This window comes from Notolepis coatsorum (assembly GCF_963971535.1).
Source record: "Notolepis coatsorum genome assembly, chromosome: 4".
NCBI lineage: Eukaryota > Metazoa > Chordata > Actinopteri > Aulopiformes > Paralepididae > Notolepis > Notolepis coatsorum.
Window position 1 is genome coordinate 163,261,832 of NC_140168.1, and position 19,886 is coordinate 163,281,717.

The following is a 19,886-nucleotide window of genomic DNA, read 5'->3' on the forward strand; positions in this document are numbered from 1 at the left end:
AACAATTTGGGTGGAATACACCTTTAAAATCATTCGATTTGGGTTATAACCTTTAACACTATTTGGGTGGAATACACCTTTAACTGTCCTACAGCCATTTTACCACTGTCCACTGTACTGTACAGTCCTGCTACATCACTGTCCTGCTAACCATTTGGGTGGAATACACCTTTAACTGTCCTGCTACTGTTGCATCACTGTGATCCACTGTACTGCTACTGTATTATAACATTTAAAACAATTTGGGTGGAATACACCTTTAAAATCATTCGATTTGGGTTATAACCTTTAACACTATTTGGGTGGAATACACCTTTAACTGTCCTGCAGCCATTTTACCACTGTCCACTGTACTGTACTGTACAGTCCTGCTACATCACTGTCCTGCTAACCATTTGGGTGGAATACACCTTTAACTGTCCTGCTACATCACTGTGATGTACTGTCCTGCTACATCACTGTAATGTACTGTCCTGCTACATCACTGTCCTGCTACATCACTGTGATGTACTGTCCTGCTACATCACTGTCCTGCTACATCACTGTCCTGCTACATCACTGTAATGTACTGTCCTGCTACATCACTGTCCTGCTACATCACTGTGATGTACTGTCCTGCTACATCACTGTCCTGCTACATCACTGTGATGTACTGTCCTGCTACATCACTGTCCTGCTACATCACTGTGATGTACTGTCCTGCTACATCACTGTCCTGCTACATCACTGTGATGTACTGTCCTGCTACATCACTGTCCTGCTACATCACTGTCCTGCTACATCACTGTCCTGCTACATCACTGTGCTGTATTGTCCTGCTACATCACTGTCCTGCTACATCACTGTGATGTACTGTCCTGCTACATCACTGTCCTGCTACATCACTGTGATGTACTGTCCTGCTACATCACTGTCCTGCTACATCACTGTCCTGCTACATCACTGTGATGTACTGTCCTGCTACATCACTGTGATGCTACATCACTGTCCTGCTACATCACTGTGATGTACTGTCCTGCTACATCACTGTCCTGCTACATCACTGTGATGTACTGTCCTGCTACATCACTGTCCTGCTACATCACTGTGATGCTACATCACTGTCCTGCTACATCACTGTGATGTACTGTCCTGCTACATCACTGTGATGTACTGTCCTGCTACATCACTGTGATGTACTGTCCTGCTACATCACTGTCCTGCTACATCACTGTGATGTACTGTCCTGCTACATCACTGTCCTGCTACATCACTGTGATGTACTGTCCTGCTACATCACTGTCCTGCTACATCACTGTCCTGCTACATCACTGTGATGCTACATCACTGTCCTGCTACATCACTGTGATGTACTGTCCTGCTACATCACTGTCCTGCTACATCACTGTCCTGCTACATCACTGTGATGTACTGTCCTGCTACATCACTGTCCTGCTACATCACTGTGATGTACTGTCCTGCTACATCACTGTCCTGCTACATCACTGTGATGTACTGTCCTGCTACATCACTGTCCTGCTACATCACTGTCCTGCTACATCACTGTGATGTATTGTCCTGCTACATCACTGTCCTGCTACATCATTGTGATGTACTGTCCTGCTACATCACTGTCCTGCTACATCACTGTCCTGCTACATCACTGTCCTGCTACATCACTGTGATGTACTGTCCTGCTACATCACTGTGATGCTACATCACTGTCCTGCTACATCACTGTGATGTACTGTCCTGCTACATCACTGTCCTGCTACATCACTGTCCTGCTACATCACTGTCCTGCTACATCACTGTCCTGCTACATCACTGTGATGCTACATCACTGTCCTGCTACATCACTGTGATGTACTGTCCTGCTACATCACTGTCCTGCTACATCACTGTGATGTACTGTCCTGCTACATCACTGTCCTGCTACATCACTGTCCTGCTACATCACTGTGATGTACTGTCCTGCTACATCACTGTCCTGCTACATCACTGTGATGTACTGTCCTGCTACATCACTGTCCTGCTACATCACTGTGATGCTACATCACTGTCCTGCTACATCACTGTGATGTACTGTCCTGCTACATCACTGTCCTGCTACATCACTGTCCTGCTACATCACTGTGATGTACTGTCCTGCTACATCACTGTCCTGCTACATCACTGTGATGTACTGTCCTGCTACATCACTGTCCTGCTACATCACTGTCCTGCTACATCACTGTGATGCTACATCACTGTCCTGCTACATCACTGTGATGCACTGTCCTGCTACATCACTGTGATGCTACATCACTGTCCTGCTACATCACTGTCCTGCTACATCACTGTGATCCACTGTCCTGCTACTGTTGCATCACTGTCCTGCACAGTACAGGACACAAAATGATTTAACTGCCTCTCCAGAATGGAGTGATTGACAGTGTTGAAGGCCTTTTGTAGGTCCAGCATGACCATGCCGCAGTATTTGCCCGCGTCCACCTCTTATTTGATGTGGCCGTTCAAATAGAGAAGGCATGTGTCAGTGGAGTGGGATGTTCTGAAGCCAGATTGGAATTCGTAGATTAGATTTTTTTCCACTAGGTACTTTTCGACCTGTTCGTAGACAATTTTTTCCATGACTTTCGAGATGGAGGTAAGAATAGAAACACGGCGGTAGTTGCCTGGGTCTAATTTGCTGCCCTTTTTGTGCAGAGGAGTCACCCTCGCAGTTTTGAAGTCCTTGGGGACGTGTCCCTGTTTTATGGAGAGGTTTATTATGTGTGTGATGACTGGGGTGATGGCGGCTGCTGAGTCTCTGAGGAATTTGGAGGGGATGTTGTCATGGCCAGTGGCCTTGTTAGGTTGGAGGGCGCTCAGTTTTTTGAGTACCTCATCTGTTGTTACCATTTCCAGCTTGAAGTCGTCCTTGCGGACCCCTAGGTTTTTGTAGTAAGCTACTATGTGTTCTACCCCATAATGCCCTGAGTGGGAGGGTAGTTTGTTTACCAGTGTTGTGGCTATGTTTGTGAAGAAAATGTTTAAGTAATTGGCTACATCCAGCTTGTCTGTGATGAGCGTGTTGTCCGTCTTTATGTTTATGTTTGAGAATCTGGTTTTAAGTTTTTTACTGCAGCCTAGTTGATTATTGAGTAATTTCCAAAGTTCACGTGGTTTGTTTTTGTTTTCCTCAGTTTTGTCATTGATGAAATTATTTTTTGCAGTTATGATCATGGAGTTTACGTCGTTTCTTAGTCTGTTTCTTTCCAGTTTGAGTTCAGTCACGTGGGCTTGGAGTTCACTGCTCGTGCTTTTGGTAAGCTTTGACTGAATTTTACGAAACTCAGAGCATTTTTTGTCTCTGGTTTTCATAGCGGCCAGTATTTCGGAGTTTAGTATTGTTGAAAATTTGGTTTTGAAACCTAGCCATGTTTCTTCAACCAGTGTACCATTGAGTTCATCTGACCAGTCCAGACTCTCCAGTTCAAGGTTAAAGGCCTCGCTAGAGTAGGTTTTGAGGTCTCTAGATGTGACTGTTTTGTGACAGCCAGCCTTTTGTTTTAGCTTTTTGCGGGTACAGAATATCATATAATGATCACTTAACCCGCATGCTATAACCAGCGATGCAGTCGTGCACACACACGGTTACACGCCGTTGTAGTAGATCACTGAGGCAGAAGTGCGCGCGGATGTGCACGCGCGCACACAAAAATGCATTCACAATTGTCACTGGCTCGTCGCGCCGGCCGGCACTTATCACCTAGACTTTGCATAATAATAGGATACCGATAGCATAACAACGAGAAGAGCTGGTGGGGGGTTGCTTGATCTGTGGTCCCGACTGGAAGGATGAGACATTAAGTTGTGCTTCAGTCTCTGAAGGAAACTGTCCTTCTGTAAACTAACTCTAAGTTACATTGTACATTTAGTTTGTATTTATTTTTCTAGTTTAAGTTAATTCAATTAAAGAAATTGTAACTACAATTACATTTAAAACATTTATGCATAATAATCATCTGTTCTGTGCGCAACCGAGGGAACATGTATGCGTGTGCACGGGAGCGCGCATGCACGTGGCGTTTGGGCAGTTCCCATATTACGACTGCACCACTGGCTATAACCCCTTTATTGGATTGATTGATTGATTGATTGAAAACTTTATTAACAGATTGCAGAATGGGTACAATACAGTACAGCTCAATACACACAATTGTTAAGGGGATGCAGACCAGAGAAAGACTTTCGTCTTGTTTACATCAGGGTCCCCCATTTTCAATTCATCAGGACATATATGACATACATGACATACAGATAGAGATCTTGGACTTGTCGGAGGTCAGAATGAGGTCAATGGTAGTCTGAGTTGATTCACATACACGTGTGGGTTGGGTGATTAGCTGGCTGAGGCCGTGCAGATCACAAAACCTACTGAATGACTTGAAGACGGGTGCATCTTTTTGTTGCATATCCATGTTCCTTTATTCTCTATGATGTGCTTACACTATTTTTACTTTGTAACAAATGCTATTTAAAATGTAAATAATTACAATACTTCAAACTAAATAGTAAAAGTAAAATTACTGATATTGAAGACTACTAAAAGATGCCAGCAAATTAACCTAGAAGACGAGATGTATAGATGTAGCAGTACTGTCTATCTGTATGTCATGTATGTCATATATGTTACGATGAATTGAAAATGGGGGACCCTGATGTAAACAAGACGAAAGTCTTTCTCTGGTCTGCATCCCCATAACAATTGTATGTATTGAGCTGTACTGTACTGTACCCATTCTGCAATCTGTTAATAAAGTTTTCAATCAATCAATCAATCAGATACTGTATGGGCTGCTTTTGCATAAACAGGGGGTCCTATCTCTGCTCAGTCCAATAGATGTCACTGTTGGCTATGCATGGAGTCAACACTGCAATAAAGTAGCGAAGAAGAAAAACTGAGCCAGCTGACCACAAACACAAACCCAAAACACGTAACGTTAGTCTGAAAGCTGGCCGAAGAGAAGGGCATTGAACTACCTCAGATTGTGTGGCTTTCGTAAGTGATTTTGTCATAAACGTTGTACCTGTTTTTTTTTTAACTTGTTCTAAATTACACGAGAATGCTCACTCCTGATAAATTAGATAAACTTTGCCGGCTAAGCTAACGGCAGCTAGCAAAGGATTGCTATGTTGTTGGGTCTCGTGTACATGCTAGGTTGGGGGCTAGGCTAGCTATTGTACAAATGCTTTACATACGGTACATACATGGCGTGTCAATGAAGTCCACTTCTAATTTAGTTTGTAGTTTAATGTTAACAACGTTGTAAGAAAGGCAGCTGTTTTCTGTCCCTCATCCGCCAACGTAATCTGCCTTCAGCGGTGCGTCAAAATTCATTGTGCGGCAGATATTACAGTCATCATCATCAGTGTAAAAAGTGCTCTCCCTGCAATGGGACATGTCTTGATTATCAGTAATTAAACATCCTGGCGGCTTATGAATCGAGAAGAAGCTTGTTGTAGTAATCGAAACCTGGGTTTAGTTGTTTCCAGATCATGATTTGCTTTGATTGGACTGACTGCACCATGAAAAGCTTGTATTGTTATAAGACATAGTTAGCACATAGCATTCTGCTTCAGCTCAATGCTCATAGTCCGCTCCCCTCTCAGATGAGCTGATCAGACAACCCTGGCCTAGGGAACAGGCAGTGTTGTGCTGCAGAATGAGAGTGACCAGAGAGGTTAACAATTATAGTCCATGGGCCAGAGGCCAAAATTTCACTTGTCGGTGCCACTCAGGGTGAATAAACTTGCATATCATTTTTTCAAAGATCTATGTCTGTAGATGATATTTTTGTATGATAGCCCTTCAAGAGTGGTAGCTTTATCATAATTATCAAGTCATGAAGTATACCTACCCCCTCAGGAAATTGCATTTCAGATACTGGTGCATATCCTGCTTTAGACTCACGTAGAGGACATCTGTCAATGTTTCACAATATTGTGTTTGGTATCATTTTAAAGGGGACTATGTCCTCTTTCATTCAAGCTAAGATGTGAATCTTTCTGACCAATATAGAGGTCTGGAGCTCTTTGAACAGTCAACAACACACATTTCTACACGATTTTCGCCTAAATGATATACTATCTTTTAGCCTTGTGTCATCTAGGAGCAACAAAGACACAAAATACAATATCTACAACACTCACAGGACCATAAGGATTTAGGAAATGTATAATATGCCTATACTATTTCATTGTTACAGGTCATTGTGAGCCTTAAATTAGAAAAGCAGTATTAGGCTCCTATTAAACTATACAGAACAGCCACTATAGTCTAGATGGAAACATACAGTAGGTCCACCTGCATAGGGTGGATTTCTTTTCACCACCTGTTTTTTATTAATCCTTGAAGTGGCTATTTTAAGATTCTGACAGGTAACGGGTTGGAATAATGTCCCATGGGGTTTATTTTTAACCCTTTATTACACCTATTCTGAACCCAAACCTGAAAAATAAGAAAAAGAAAACAGCATAACTTTTGAAGTTAACAACATATAGAGACAAATTAAAACATTTTCCCAAAACAAGTTTTACCCAAGGAATTCAGTACAATTGTTATTTTAAAGATTCAAACACATCTTGATTAAATTTCAGGACAGAAAAGGCAAAAAACGCTGAAAAAACATATCGCATTTCTATTTTCCTTTTTTACTGAAATGTAGTGCATTGGACGAGATCGATTTAGCTTAGGTTAATATTGGAAATAATATTGTAATAAAGATTGTATCCATGCTGTTATGCCCTAAATATTATAGTTTTGCATAAACAATTATATAGAGACAAATTAACACATTTTCCCATGCGATTTTGATCAGTGATTTATTTATTGTTAAGGTTCAAACTATATGTTTTCATATGCACTGGATATCATGGACTGGATATCTTCTTTGTTGACACAACATTCAAGTATTTTTTCTATTTGTATTTTGTACCCTAAACTACTAATCATCATCATCACTAAAACTATTGTCAAAGTCTATCTCTTCCTCCGCCTCATCACACTCGTACTCTCCATCCTCCTCATCCATGTTATTTTTTGCGTAATCTGCCTCCTTATCAAGAGCTTCTTGCTCTTCTGACTCCACTTTCTGGGCCAGTACCTCAACAAGAGAAGGACGGAGGATGGGTCCAACCGTCCAGACAGGTTCTAACACCTCCTCATCCATTGTTTTCCCCAGTCCATACTTTGATCATAGGCTTTGGGCCTCTTGAATATTGGCTCATGTTCTGCTCTTTTGTAGCAGGCGACTATGAAGTTGGCTCGCTGTACATGTGGGATGAGACAGACCTTGGGGGGAGGCAGGCGTTCAATGTCTACTTTGTAGTTTGCATCCAGGACTTTATCAGCACCCATCATTTTCTGCAGCATCTTGGCTCACACAGCATCAACTGACTTCATCCGACCATGGCCATCCATAATGCATGTGAAGGACTCCATCTCCTGTTGGAGCTCATCTGTTACCAGCGACAATGTGCCAAGCTGACTAAAAGCCTTCTGGAATCTAGGGTTCTTCTACAGGTTATTCAACGGATTCACCTGTCTCTTTCCTTTGAAAGCGCTGGCACAGTCATCCCCAGAAAAGTCATAGTATCCCAGCTAGGGATGGGTACCTTTCACATTTGAACCGATACCGGTACCGGTACCTGTGAATCGAATTCGGTACCCATCCCTAATCCCAGCAGAGTGCTGCAGTACTCTGAGTCCAGAGACTCAGCCAGTTCGGACACATGTATTAGCTTGCAGTGCCAAGGTGCCAGTGCCATGGTCCAGGTATCTGGAGAGGTTGGTCATGCTGACATGGTAGAGGAGGATCATCGGTATATAGAGGTTGGTCATGCTGGTAGAGGAGGATCATCAGTATATGGAGAGGTTGGTCATGCTGACGTGGTAGAGGAGGATCATCAGTATAGGTTGGTCATGCTGACATGGTAGAAGAGGATCATCAGTAGAGAGGTTGGTCATCCTGGTAGAGGAGGATCATCAGTATATAGAGGTTGGTCATGCTGACATGGTAGAGGAGGATCATCGGTATATGGAGAGGTTGGTCATGCTGGTAGAGGAGGATCATCAGTATAGAGAGGTAGGTCATGCTGACATGGTAGAGGAGGATCATCAGTATATAGAGAGGTTGGTCATGCTGACATGGTAGAGGAGGATCATCAGTATAGAGGTTGGCCATGCTGACATGGTAGAGGAGGATCATCAGTATATAGAGAGGTTGGACTTGGTCATGCTGACATGGTAGAGGAGGATCATCAGTATATAGAGAGGTTGGTCATGCTGACATGGTAGAGGAGGATCATCAGTATATGGAGAGGTTGGTCATGCTGACATGGTAGAGGAGGATCATCAGTATATAGAGAGGTTGGCCATGCTGACATGGTAGAGGAGGATCATCGGTATATAGAGAGGTTGGTCATGCTGGTAGAGGAGGATCATCATTGTTTGTCTTGGCAAAAAGCCATCGGGAGAGCCAAGTGCATGAGGCGAGAGGGGGTAATGCATGAGTTCTTGGAGGTTGATGGGCATATCCAGATCCAAAGTAGACCTTGAACACCTGCCTCCTCCCAAGGTCTGTCTAAATGATATCGCAATATTTTTTGGCCATATCACGATTAGGGATGGGTACCTTCACATTTGAACCGGTACCTGTGAATCGATACCGGTACCCAACGGTACCCTTTTTCGGTACTTTAGTCTCAAGAAATTTAATTTACCTACCTCAGTCGTAAAAAACGACTGCTTTGTTGTTGAATCAAGTCAAATCCTAGGTAAGCATATATTGTGCGTGTGAACGTTGACATGAAAAGAAAAAAGTTTAAAAAAAATAATAATAATACTTTTTTTTTTCGGTTTCCCACTTGATTCGATACTCTGTAGTACCGACGTGTTTCGGTTCGGTGCCTCAAAAGTACCGAATTCGGTACCCATCCCTAATCACGATACATGATATATATCGCAATATTTTGACATTTCCTCTAAAGCACTTAAAATGCTTGATTTAACCCTTTGATGCATACAGTCACGCCAATATGATTATTTACATCTAAGACAATTTATATAAAAACTATTGGGTGCCTAAGAGAGAGAGAGAGAGAGAGAGAGAGAGACCGTAGGCGATGATGTCACACTCGAATGTAAACACAGGAAGTTGAACACACGGAGATTGGAACTGGATGCAAGAAACGAATAACCAATAAATATGAAGTTATCTTTAAACCTCTGTTGTTGAGCGTCGTCAATATAACCCACCCCCTTTTCTCATGAATGGAACTAGTGTGTAGTGTCGTGGAGTCCGCTTTGAGTGCTTCCAGTTCCAGGGTTAGCAGCTAAGAGCTAACGCTAGTTAGCTTAGCCTATTTATGGTTTAACTTAGCAGCTAACGTTAGCCCATTGCTCGCGTTGAAGGTCCACGCTGGTCTGTGTAATGAAATTACAATTCCATGTCATTTAAGGTCCGCGCTGGTCTGTCTATAATGAAATGAGAGAAACGCTCTGCACTAAAGCAAGTCTCATATCAGCCGCAACGTGACAACATATACTCGATGTTCACGATATAGTAATTTACAACATCTCACATAGAACAGGCCGCGATCGCCCAGCCCTACATCCCACATGTACAGCGAGTCAACTACCATGTCAGCATTGATTGATTGATTGATTGAAAACTTTATTAACAGATTGCAGAATGGGTACAATACAGTACGGCTCAATACACACAATTGTTAAAGGATAACTCCACTATTTTGGGAAATTAGCTTATTTAACATCTTCCCTGGAGTTAGACAAGAAGATGCATACCTTTTTTGTCTCTGTGCGTGCATTTTAGCTTTGGGAATAGATGCTCCGTTAGCATAGCTTAGCTTCATCACTGGAAGTGAGGCAGGACAGTAGCCTTACAGTGCCTTACAGTGTATTGCAAGGTCTGACATTGACCAAACTTGATATGCATGACCTTGGTGGGCTCTAGGTCAACTCCTGAAAAGGGGGTCAATGTCAGACCTTGCAATCAAAAGTTAGGGGCGCACTGAAATTATGGCAAGGGTTATTAGCCCCCTAACTTTTGATTGCAAAGTCTGACATTGACCCCCTTTTCAGAAGTTGACCTAGAGCCCACCAAGGTCATGCATATCAAGTTTGGTCAATGTCAGACCTTGCAATACACTGTAAGGCACTGTAAGGCTACTGTCCTGCCTCACTTCCAGTGATGAAGCTAAGCTATGCTAACAGAGCATCTATTCCCAAAGCTAAAATGCACGCACAGAGACAAAAAAGGTATGCATCTTCTTGTCTAACTCCAGGGAAGATGTTAAATAAGCTAATTTCCCAAAATAGTGGAGTTATCCTTTAAGGGGATGCAGACCAGAGAAAGACTTTCGTCTTGTTTACATCAGGGTCCCCCATTTTCAATTCATCAGGACATATATGACATACATGACATACAGATAGTCAGTACTGCTACATCTATACATTTATGACATACCAGATTTGCAAATACAGTACTGTTTGTGATACAGAAGGAGTCAAGAAAGGGGAGTATATATTTGACGTAGAAACTGTACATTGGAGGAGGTTGGGTGGGGGGGGTTGGGTACATTGGGATATTGACAACCATACTGGGTAATTTACATTGGAGGTGGTTGGGGGGGGGGGGGGGGGGGGGGAGACACACTGTATAAACAAGCAAAACTGTACATTGAGGGGGGGGGGGGGGGGAGACACTGTACAAACAAACAAAATTGTACATTGGACTATTGACAACCATACTAGGTAAATTACTGTACATTGGAGGGGGTTGGGTTAGGATATTTACAGGGGCCAGTTTTGAATTGCAGTCTCCCGTAGGTGTCCCTTGAGAGAGGTTTTGAAAGTGGGTAGTGATCCACATTCCTTTACAGCTTTGGGTAGGGCGTTCCACATTGATGTGGCATAATTGCGAAACGTGTTTAGTCCCTTATTTGAACCGAATCTGGGTTTAACATGATTTGTGGAGCTCCCTCTGGTGTTGTGATCGTGGTATTCACTGACCTTTGGGAAGTATTTTGACATGTACATGGGTACCTTGGTCCTGTAGTGTATCTTGTAGACCAGGCCCATTGCAAGTTGCTGTACTCTGTCGTCTCCTCTAAGCCATCCTAGGTTGTCAAAGTGGGCAGGGGTGAGGTGGGTTCTAGGAGTAAGGTCAAGCAGTAGTCTGACCAGTTTGTTTTGAGATGTTTGTAATTTTGTTTTTAGCGCCTTTGAGGTGCTTTGGTACCATGAGGTGCAAGCATAGTCGTAGTACCCCTGAATGAGTGCTCCTGCCAGAGTCTTCAGGGTATTCTTGTTTACCAGAGAGGAGATCCGGTACAAGAATCGAGTTCGTTGGTTGACTTTTTTTATTACATTGGATGCCATTTTGTCACAGGAGAGATTAGCCTCTAGGATGGAACCCAGGTAGGTAATTTCATCTTTCCTTGTGACAATATTGTCACCCACTGTAACTGAGAAGCCGTCGGTCTTGCTGAGTTTGTTATTTGAACCGAAGAGAATGGACTCTGTTTTGCCCATGTGTAATGATAGTTTGTTATCAGCGAGCCATATGCAGATTCTGCCTAGTTCCGAGCTGAGGGTTTTTTCAACCTGTAACTTGTTCTTGTCAGAGACCAGCAGGGCTGAGTCGTCCGCAAACAGGAACAAGTTGCAGTCACAAGCTGACGACATGACCAACCTCTCTACTATATACTGATGATCCTCCTACCAGCATGACCAACCTCTACATACTGATGATCCTCCTACCAGTATGACCAACCTCTCCTGATGATCCTCCTCTACCATGTCAGCATGACCAAACTCTCCATATACTGGTGATCCTCCTCTACCATGTCAGCATGACCAACCTCAGTATATACTGATGATCCTCCTCTACCATGTCAGCATGACCAACCTCTATATACTGATTATCCTCCTCTACCATGTCAGCATGACCAAACTCTCCATATACTGGTGATCCTCCTCTACCATGTCAGCATGACCAACCTCAGTATATACTGATGATCCTCCTCTACCATGTCAGCATGACCAACCTCTATATACTGATTATCCTCCTCTACCATGTCAGCATGACTAACCTCTATATACTGATGATCCTCCTCTACCATGTCAGCATGACCAACCTCTCCAGATACTGATTATCCTCCTCTACCATGTCAGAATGACCAACCTCTCCATATACTGATGATCCTCCTCTACCATGTCAGCATGACCAACCTCTCTATATACTGATGATCCTCCTCTACCATGTCAGCATGACCAACCTCTCCATACACTGATGATCCTCCTCTACCATGTCAGCATGACCAACCTCTCCATATACTGCTGATCCTCATCTACCATGCCAGTATGACCAACCTCTATATACTGATGATCCTCATCTACCATGTCAGCATGACCAACCTGTCCAGATACCTGGACCACGGCACTGGCACCTTGGCACTGCAAGTGTTAGAACCTGTCTGGACGGTTGGACCCATCCTCTGTCCTTCTCTTGTTGAGGTACTGGCCCAGAAAGTGGAGTCAGAAGAGCAAGAAGCTATTGATAAGGAGGCAGATTACGCAAAAAATAACATGGATGAGGAGGATGGAGAGTACGAGTGTGATGAGGCGGAGGAAGAGATAGACTTTGACAATAGTTTTAGTGATGATGATTAGTAGTTTAGGGTACAAAATACAAATAGAAAAAATACTTGAATGTTGTGTCAACAAAGAAGATATCCAGTCCATGATATCCAGTGCATATGAAAACATATAGTTTGAACCTTAACAATAAATAAATCACTGATCAAAATCGCATGGGAAAATGTGTTAATTTGTCTCTATATAATTGTTTATGCAAAACTATAATATTTAGGGCATAACAGCATGGAGACAATCTTTATTACAATATTATTTCCAATATTAACCTAAATCGATCTCGTCCAATGCACTACATTTCAGTAAAAAGGGAAAATAGAGATGTGATATACGTTTTCTTCAGCGTTTTTTGCTTTTTCTGTCCTGAAATTTTATGAAGATGTGTTTGAATCTTAAAAATAACAATTGTACTGAATTCCTTGGGTCAAACTTGTTTTAATTTGTCTCCATATGTTGTTAACTTCAAAAGTTATGCTGTTTTCTTTTTCTTATTTTTCAGGTTTTGGTTCAGGATAGGTGTAATAAAGGGTTAAAAATAAACCCCATGGGACATTATTCCAACCTGTTACCTGTCAGAATCTTAAAATGGACACTTCAAGGATTAATAAAAAACAGGTGGTGAAAAAAAGTCCACCCTATGCAGGTGGACTTATGTTTCCATTCTAGACTATAGTGGCTGTTCTGTATAGTTTAATAGGAGCCTAATACTGCTCTTCTAATTTAAGGCTCACAATGACCTGTAACAATGAAATAGTATAGGCATATTATACATTTCCTGTATCCTTATGGTCCTGAGAGTGTTGTAGATTTAGTATTTTGTGTCCCTGTTGCTCCTAGATGACACAAGGCTAAAAGATAGTATATCATTTAGGTGCAAATCGTGTAAAAATGTGTGTTGACTGTTCAAAGAGCTCCAGTGACCTCTATATTGGTCAGAAATATTCACATCTTAGCTTGAATGAAAGATTACATAGTCCCCTTTTAAAATGATACCAAACACAATATTGTGAAACATTGACAGATGTCCTCTACGTGAGTCTAAAGCAGGATATGTACCAGCATCTGAAATGCGATTTCCTGAGGGGGTGGGTATACTTCATGACTTGATAATTATGATAAAGCTACCACTCTGGAAGGGCTATCATACAAAAATATCATCTACAGACATAGATCTTTGAAAAAATTATATGTAAGTTTATTTACCCTGAGTGGCACCGATATCTGGTCTGGCCCATGGACTATTATGGCTATTTTCTCAAGCAGCTCATTTGAACAATAATATATTAATATATTTTCAATCAATTAACATAGAGTAAAGCTGGGTTCCAGTTGTCCTCTCTCCCGTTTTCTCCCCCATGTACCTAATCCACTACTGTGTATAATATTGTGTCTTCAGGAAGAATGCCATGCAACGATGGCCATGCAGTCGATGCTGCATGAGAGGATCAGTGCTGCCCAGCAGCTGCTGGAGCGTGTGGACCAGCTGTGTCAGCGGCAGAGCCACGAGGTGGAGGGCCGGGCCAAGCTTTGCAGCAAGCTGCGCGCCGAGCTTAAGTTCCTGACCAAGGTGGAGGCCGGCAAGGTGGTGATCAAGGAGTCCCACCTGCAGAGCACCAACCTCACTCACCTCAAGGCCATCGTGGAGTCGGCAGAGAGCCTGGAGGACGTGGTGAGTGTGCTGCACGTCTTTGCCTACGAGGAGGATGACGGCGAGGCCAAGCAGTCTCTGGTGGTGGACGTGGTGGCCAACGGCGGCCACACCTGGGTCAAAGCCATCGGCCGGAAAGCGGAGGCGCTGCACAACATCTGGCAGGGCCGGGGCCAGTATGGGGACAAAAGCATAGTGAGCCAGGCGGAGGACTTCATCCAGGCCAGCCGCCAGCAGCCGGTCCAGTACAGCAACCCTCGCATCATCTTTGCCTTCTACAATGGCGTGTCCAGTCCCATGGCGGACTGCCTCGGGGAAATGGGCATCTCTGTGCGCGGTGACATCGTCGCCGTTAACAGCATGGTGGTGGACGTAGGCGGGAGCGATGAGGAAGATGGCGGAAGTTGTGGAGAGGAAGAGCGAGGAGCGGAGAGCGATTTGATCGATGGTGAGGAGCGGAATGACAGTGACATCGTCGATGATGATGATGACGATGACGAGTCGGACATGACTCACACCAGAGTGGACAGGGACACCATCGTGGCCAGCCTGGCCTTCCCCACGGAGGTGAAGGTGGACGTGTGCAAGCGGGCCAACCTGGACATCACCACGCTCATCACCTACGTCTCCTCGCTCAGCCACGGCCACTGCCACTTCGCCTTCAAAGAACAGGTCCTGACGGAGCAGGCGGCCCAGGAGCGCCGGGAGGAGGTGCTGCCGCGGCTGGAGGGGTTCATGCTGGATAAGGAGCTGTACGCCTGCCACTCGGCGGTGCACGACTTCCAGGTCATCCTGGACACGTTGGGAGGGCCCGGCGAGAAGGCTCGTGCCAAAGAGTTATTGGCGCGGGTAACGGTGGTCCCCGACCAGCCGTCGGAGCGCACCACGCGCCTGACCACCAGTTCCAAGGTCAACCAGCGCTCGCTGAAGATCTTCGGTACCGGCGACTCCCTGCGGGCTGTCACCATGACTGCCAACAGCGGATTTGTGAGAGCCGCGGCCAATCAGGGCGTCCGCTACACTGTGTTCATTCACCAACCGAGGGCGCTTACAGAAGGCAAAGAATGGCGGGCGACCCCCATATGAGAAGGGGGAAGAGAGCACTAGCTCTAGAGAGAGAGAGAGGGAGAGAGAATGAGAAACGGATAAGAGGATGAAGATGGCTAGGTTGAGTGAGCAGAAGAAGAAATAATGAGATGAACTGCTCATGGCGGGGGGGGGGGCGGTTTCATTTTCATTTTCATTTTCAGAAGGTCCAGTTAGTGGAACGCACTGCTATGACAACATGACTGCTGAGAAGGACTGCCTGAGCAGAAAGAGCTCTGTGAAACGGCACATTTTCTTTGGTGAGAAATTACAGGACTTTGATTCTGATTATTATGTTACTGTTCTTGTTTTTGTTTTTTTTATGTGCTACTTTACTTTAAAAGCATACAGTTTGGAGATACATTTTGTTCACTCCAACTGCAAAAAGCAAGATCTTTTTTTATTTTCCCCTCAACATCAGTAGACTGTATGTGTATACTATATACACTTTTTTATGGCGTTCTCTGAAAGAGTCAATGTCGGGCACTTTGATCTGCTTGAGCAAAATGTGCTGAAATAAATTATGCTTTGCAGATATATATATTATATGTAAAATAAAGCCTCAAAATGCCAGTTGCCAACATTTATTGAATCTAAATTAGCATTGATTTTTTATTGACCTGGGATTCTTCTGTTGGTGGGGGGGGGGGGGGGGGCAGGCAAACTGTGTGCTTGTTTATACTGTTTTTGCCATGTGAGGGCAGCAGTGTAGATGTACAATCAATATTCAGCTAAAAGGGTATCTGGGCTTCACACTTAAAGGGGCACTTCACCAAAAAACAAAGCTGATTTATTTTCCAGATAATCTAATGCACACTTCTGCTTTTTGATAATGATAAGGTAGATGTCCCTATAAGACGAGGTTTAGATATTGTTTCATCTACATCATTTCATGGAGCTGTAATTAATACAAGACAAGGATTCAATGTCCCGATGACATCACTGGTGGCCATATCCAAACACATTTGCTCTCAATAACTGTCTAACTAAATGAATGCAAAACCGAACCGTGACAAATTAATTTAAAAAAGGCACCAAAAATTGTTTCGCCACAGTGGAAGAAAACAAATATTGAATATACTGTGAAATAATGAGATGTGATCATTTGGCCATGTGGTCCAGCCCTACTGACTCAAGGTGGAGATTTTGTATCCTGTGCTTTCCTTCAAGGTTTTACAGGGGAAAGAAAAAATTAAGAAAAGAAAAAAGCAGTGAAGTATTCGGACCTCCGAATAATGCATTATGCCATGGTCACTGACTATGGTTAGGAATCATAGCAGTATTGATTTGACTAAAACAGGGTATCGCCTCAATACTGAAAACCCAGTAGCAAGAGACATGTATAACATGTTCAAAAATGAAAAAGAATGCTTTTCACATTTTTTTGGGCAAATTGAAGCAAGTTGGCTCCAATTATAATTCTTTGTCCATTTGACCCTAAATGATTGGTCCAAGTCTATACTGTTAAGTACAAGTAGGTGAGTGGATGGGATCTCAGTCGAGGACTCGGCAATGCATATGTCAATATGAAGTGGTATCAGTGCATCCTGTTACATACAGATTAATTAGATGTTAATTGAAACTTTCAAAATACTTAATTTAGGTTGGAAACAGATACTTAAATTAAAATAAATTGAAAGGAACACGCCAACATTTTGGGAAATTCGCTTACCGTCTTCTCCAGAGAGAGACAAGAAGATATAGATACCAGTTTCCTCTAACTCTAATGATTTTAGTTGTGGACCATTGCCTGGGGGTGATATTTTAGTATTCAAACAATACTCAGAGTCATAGTAAGTATGCAATAGGTAAAAACAGGAGAATTGATCATGACATTTAAATAAAGTATTTTCAAATGTTTGCCCCAGCGACACCTGTTGGCTACAAGCAGAATTCCAAAATAGGCCCAACATAACAGGGTACATTGGCCAAGCGCTGGTTTACACATAATTTCAGACGGGCCCCTCCGAGTACAAACAGTCATCCAGTGTTGTTACTAAACAGGTCCATTAGAGAGAGAGAGATAATCTGGTGACTGCCCTTGCTCAGATGCACACGCTCGGGTTGTTTTTCTTCTTTGACCATTAGGATACCAGTACACCTGCCCCATTCTGCTTGTTTATAGGCAAACGGTACTTACTTATTCTCACTGTCAAATCTATAGATAGACAATATATATGCGTAGTAATGGAGCCTATTCAGTCAAAACTGGACCATGCTTTTTTGTTTGCTTGTGTTATGTTGTCATATGTGGGTGTTTTCTTGAGTGAGTGTGTATAACAGCTGATTTGCAGAGTTGCAAATAGTCATCATCATCATCATCATCATCATGCGAGATGACGACATTGTTAATCCATGGGCGGTGCGTGACGACATCCGTCTCTGGATAACCGACTCCAGACATTATTACCCACTCCAATACCCAGAACATGTTCAGAGTCATCCCGCTGCCTGCTACTGTTGGACAGCGTGTTATTAACTACATCCCGAATTATTTTCCAATCAAAACAGACGGACACGTTCAGCGATGCCCGAACCCGTTTGGTAGCAGGGGGAGAGCCTTGTTGCTGCTAAATCAGACACTCGGAGAGCCTTGTTGCTGCTAAATCAGACACTCGGAGAGCCTTGCTAGTCAGTCAACGTTAGTAGCCAAGTGTATGCCATGCATGGACTTCTATCGCGTTGCACAGAGAACCATAGCGTTTACGGTTTCGCCAACCATTCATCGCCGAGGTGGTGGTGAAGAATACAGTCTCGGTTTCGTCGATGTGCTCTTTTGAATGAGCATTGAGCAGGCTTCGCTTCAGCACTACCGACTACTAGCTAGATCGCTTGAGCGAATAGCAGCATCAAGTAGCTGTTAACCACCAGCTAGCAGCCGCAGCGAGGACACCGGAGTCTCTCTCCGCCTTCAACACGGGCAACACACCCATCTTTTAGGTAAGTGAGTCAGCCAGTTTAAATATGTACGGTAACTTATTATTTCACACATGTTTCACGTGATTTGACCAGCTAACGTTAAATGGTAGCAACGTTTACCAGGATGCTAACGTTAGCTAGCTTAATTTTCAAGCTAGACACGTTTAGTGACTTTAAAACTGACCAGACCGGTCTTCGTCTAATCTACAACATGACAACGTTCGTTGAAATGACCATAGCTTTAGCCCATTGCTTTATTTGTAGATGGCTCATCACTGCGTTGGTTTGATTGGGTTATTTATTTGTTGTACTGGTTCTAGCAGGCTGAGGTTTAGCTGCAGTGTCCACCACCACACCCACATCATCATCATCGGCTAACGTTACGCTGAGCTCCTGCAAGTTGCCTGCATGATGCTGTGTTCTGGGTGTGTTCACAAACTGATCACATTAATGTCAACATTGCAGCCTAGCGATTAGCGAATGCTATTACGAATTTGTTGGCGTTGGATATAGTTTGTCCGACGACTAGACTCGATGGCGTTTCTTTTGTACTTTCACAATTCAGAAAGTGATACACTTTATTGCATCAGATGGCCAATAAAGTATAGGCTAATTAATGCTGAAGAATTTATCATCAGTAGATTTGCTTTCAAACCTAGTAATGCATTTCTTGTTTGAGATGGATTCGATCAAAATGTATTGTCATTGTACAACACAAGTACAGTACAACGAAAATAAGACTGCATGTAACCAGAATGCAAGGCAACATTAAAGTGCATTAGAAATATAGGCCTACGTAATGTAAGTGATTAAAATGTATATATATATAATTTGAGTACTAAGTAAATATGCTAATCTGATGTTTGTTACAGTAATATTTATTATGTAGTGATACAGGTATAGATCTATACAATATGGTAGTAAAAGCCATACTGGACAGTGGTATAACTAGTAGAGTAGGTAAGGGATACAGAGATATAGATATGGATTATACAGGTTTGTAAACAGGAATATATGCAGCTATACGCAAACATGTGGATATAAATATGTATTATATACAGTATTATTGTAGATGCTATCATACAATGTCATATGGATACTAGGTTAAGGTAGGTACTAGTTATGATTACAACTTTGTAATGAAACTCAGTATTATTAAGAGCAAAGTACTGCTCTGGGCTTATTATTTATTGTGCCTAAAAATGAATAAAACCTTAGGTAGACTAGACATACTTTTTGCTGTTGTTCTGTAATTCAGTAATTCAGAACTGAAATTGTTCTATAATGCACCTTAGAATGGGGGAACAGAGTATATGAGAAAGACCTACGGCTCTGACAGAACTAAACATCTAAAATATGGCTGTGCTGAAGTCAAGCACTTCGTTTTTGATGTGTTTCTGCCAATTTCATGATTGTATGTTTATCAGTGACAATCAAACAGTAAACAAAGAGGCATATGTTGTTGATGTTAGATCCCAATATGAAAAACTATGTGATTTAATGTTCTATGCCTTATCTTGACTTTGTCTATTT

The 19,886-nt window shown here is 42.9% G+C and overlaps 2 protein-coding genes across 3 annotated transcripts in view; both read left to right on the top strand.

Moving 5' to 3' along the window:
* The first annotated feature begins 4,916 nt into the window (after positions 1 to 4,916).
* cUnh7orf25 (chromosome Un C7orf25 homolog) lies at positions 4,917 to 16,001 on the top strand. Its single transcript, XM_084312659.1, has 2 exons — positions 4,917 to 5,023; positions 14,097 to 16,001. The coding sequence occupies exon 2, from the start codon at positions 14,115 to 14,117 to the stop codon at positions 15,432 to 15,434; it is 1,320 nt and encodes a 439-aa protein (XP_084168785.1). The 5' UTR covers positions 4,917 to 5,023; positions 14,097 to 14,114; the 3' UTR covers positions 15,435 to 16,001.
* A 1,866-nt stretch (positions 16,002 to 17,867) lies between these two features.
* Positions 17,868 to 19,886, top strand: part of LOC311227288 (ras-related protein Ral-A) — a 62,949-nt gene continuing 60,930 nt past the window's right edge. For both annotated transcript variants that reach the window (XM_084312885.1, XM_084312886.1), the window contains exon 1: positions 17,868 to 18,374. The gene's annotated coding sequence lies outside the window, so the exon portion shown is untranslated. The remainder of the gene's footprint in view (positions 18,375 to 19,886) is intronic.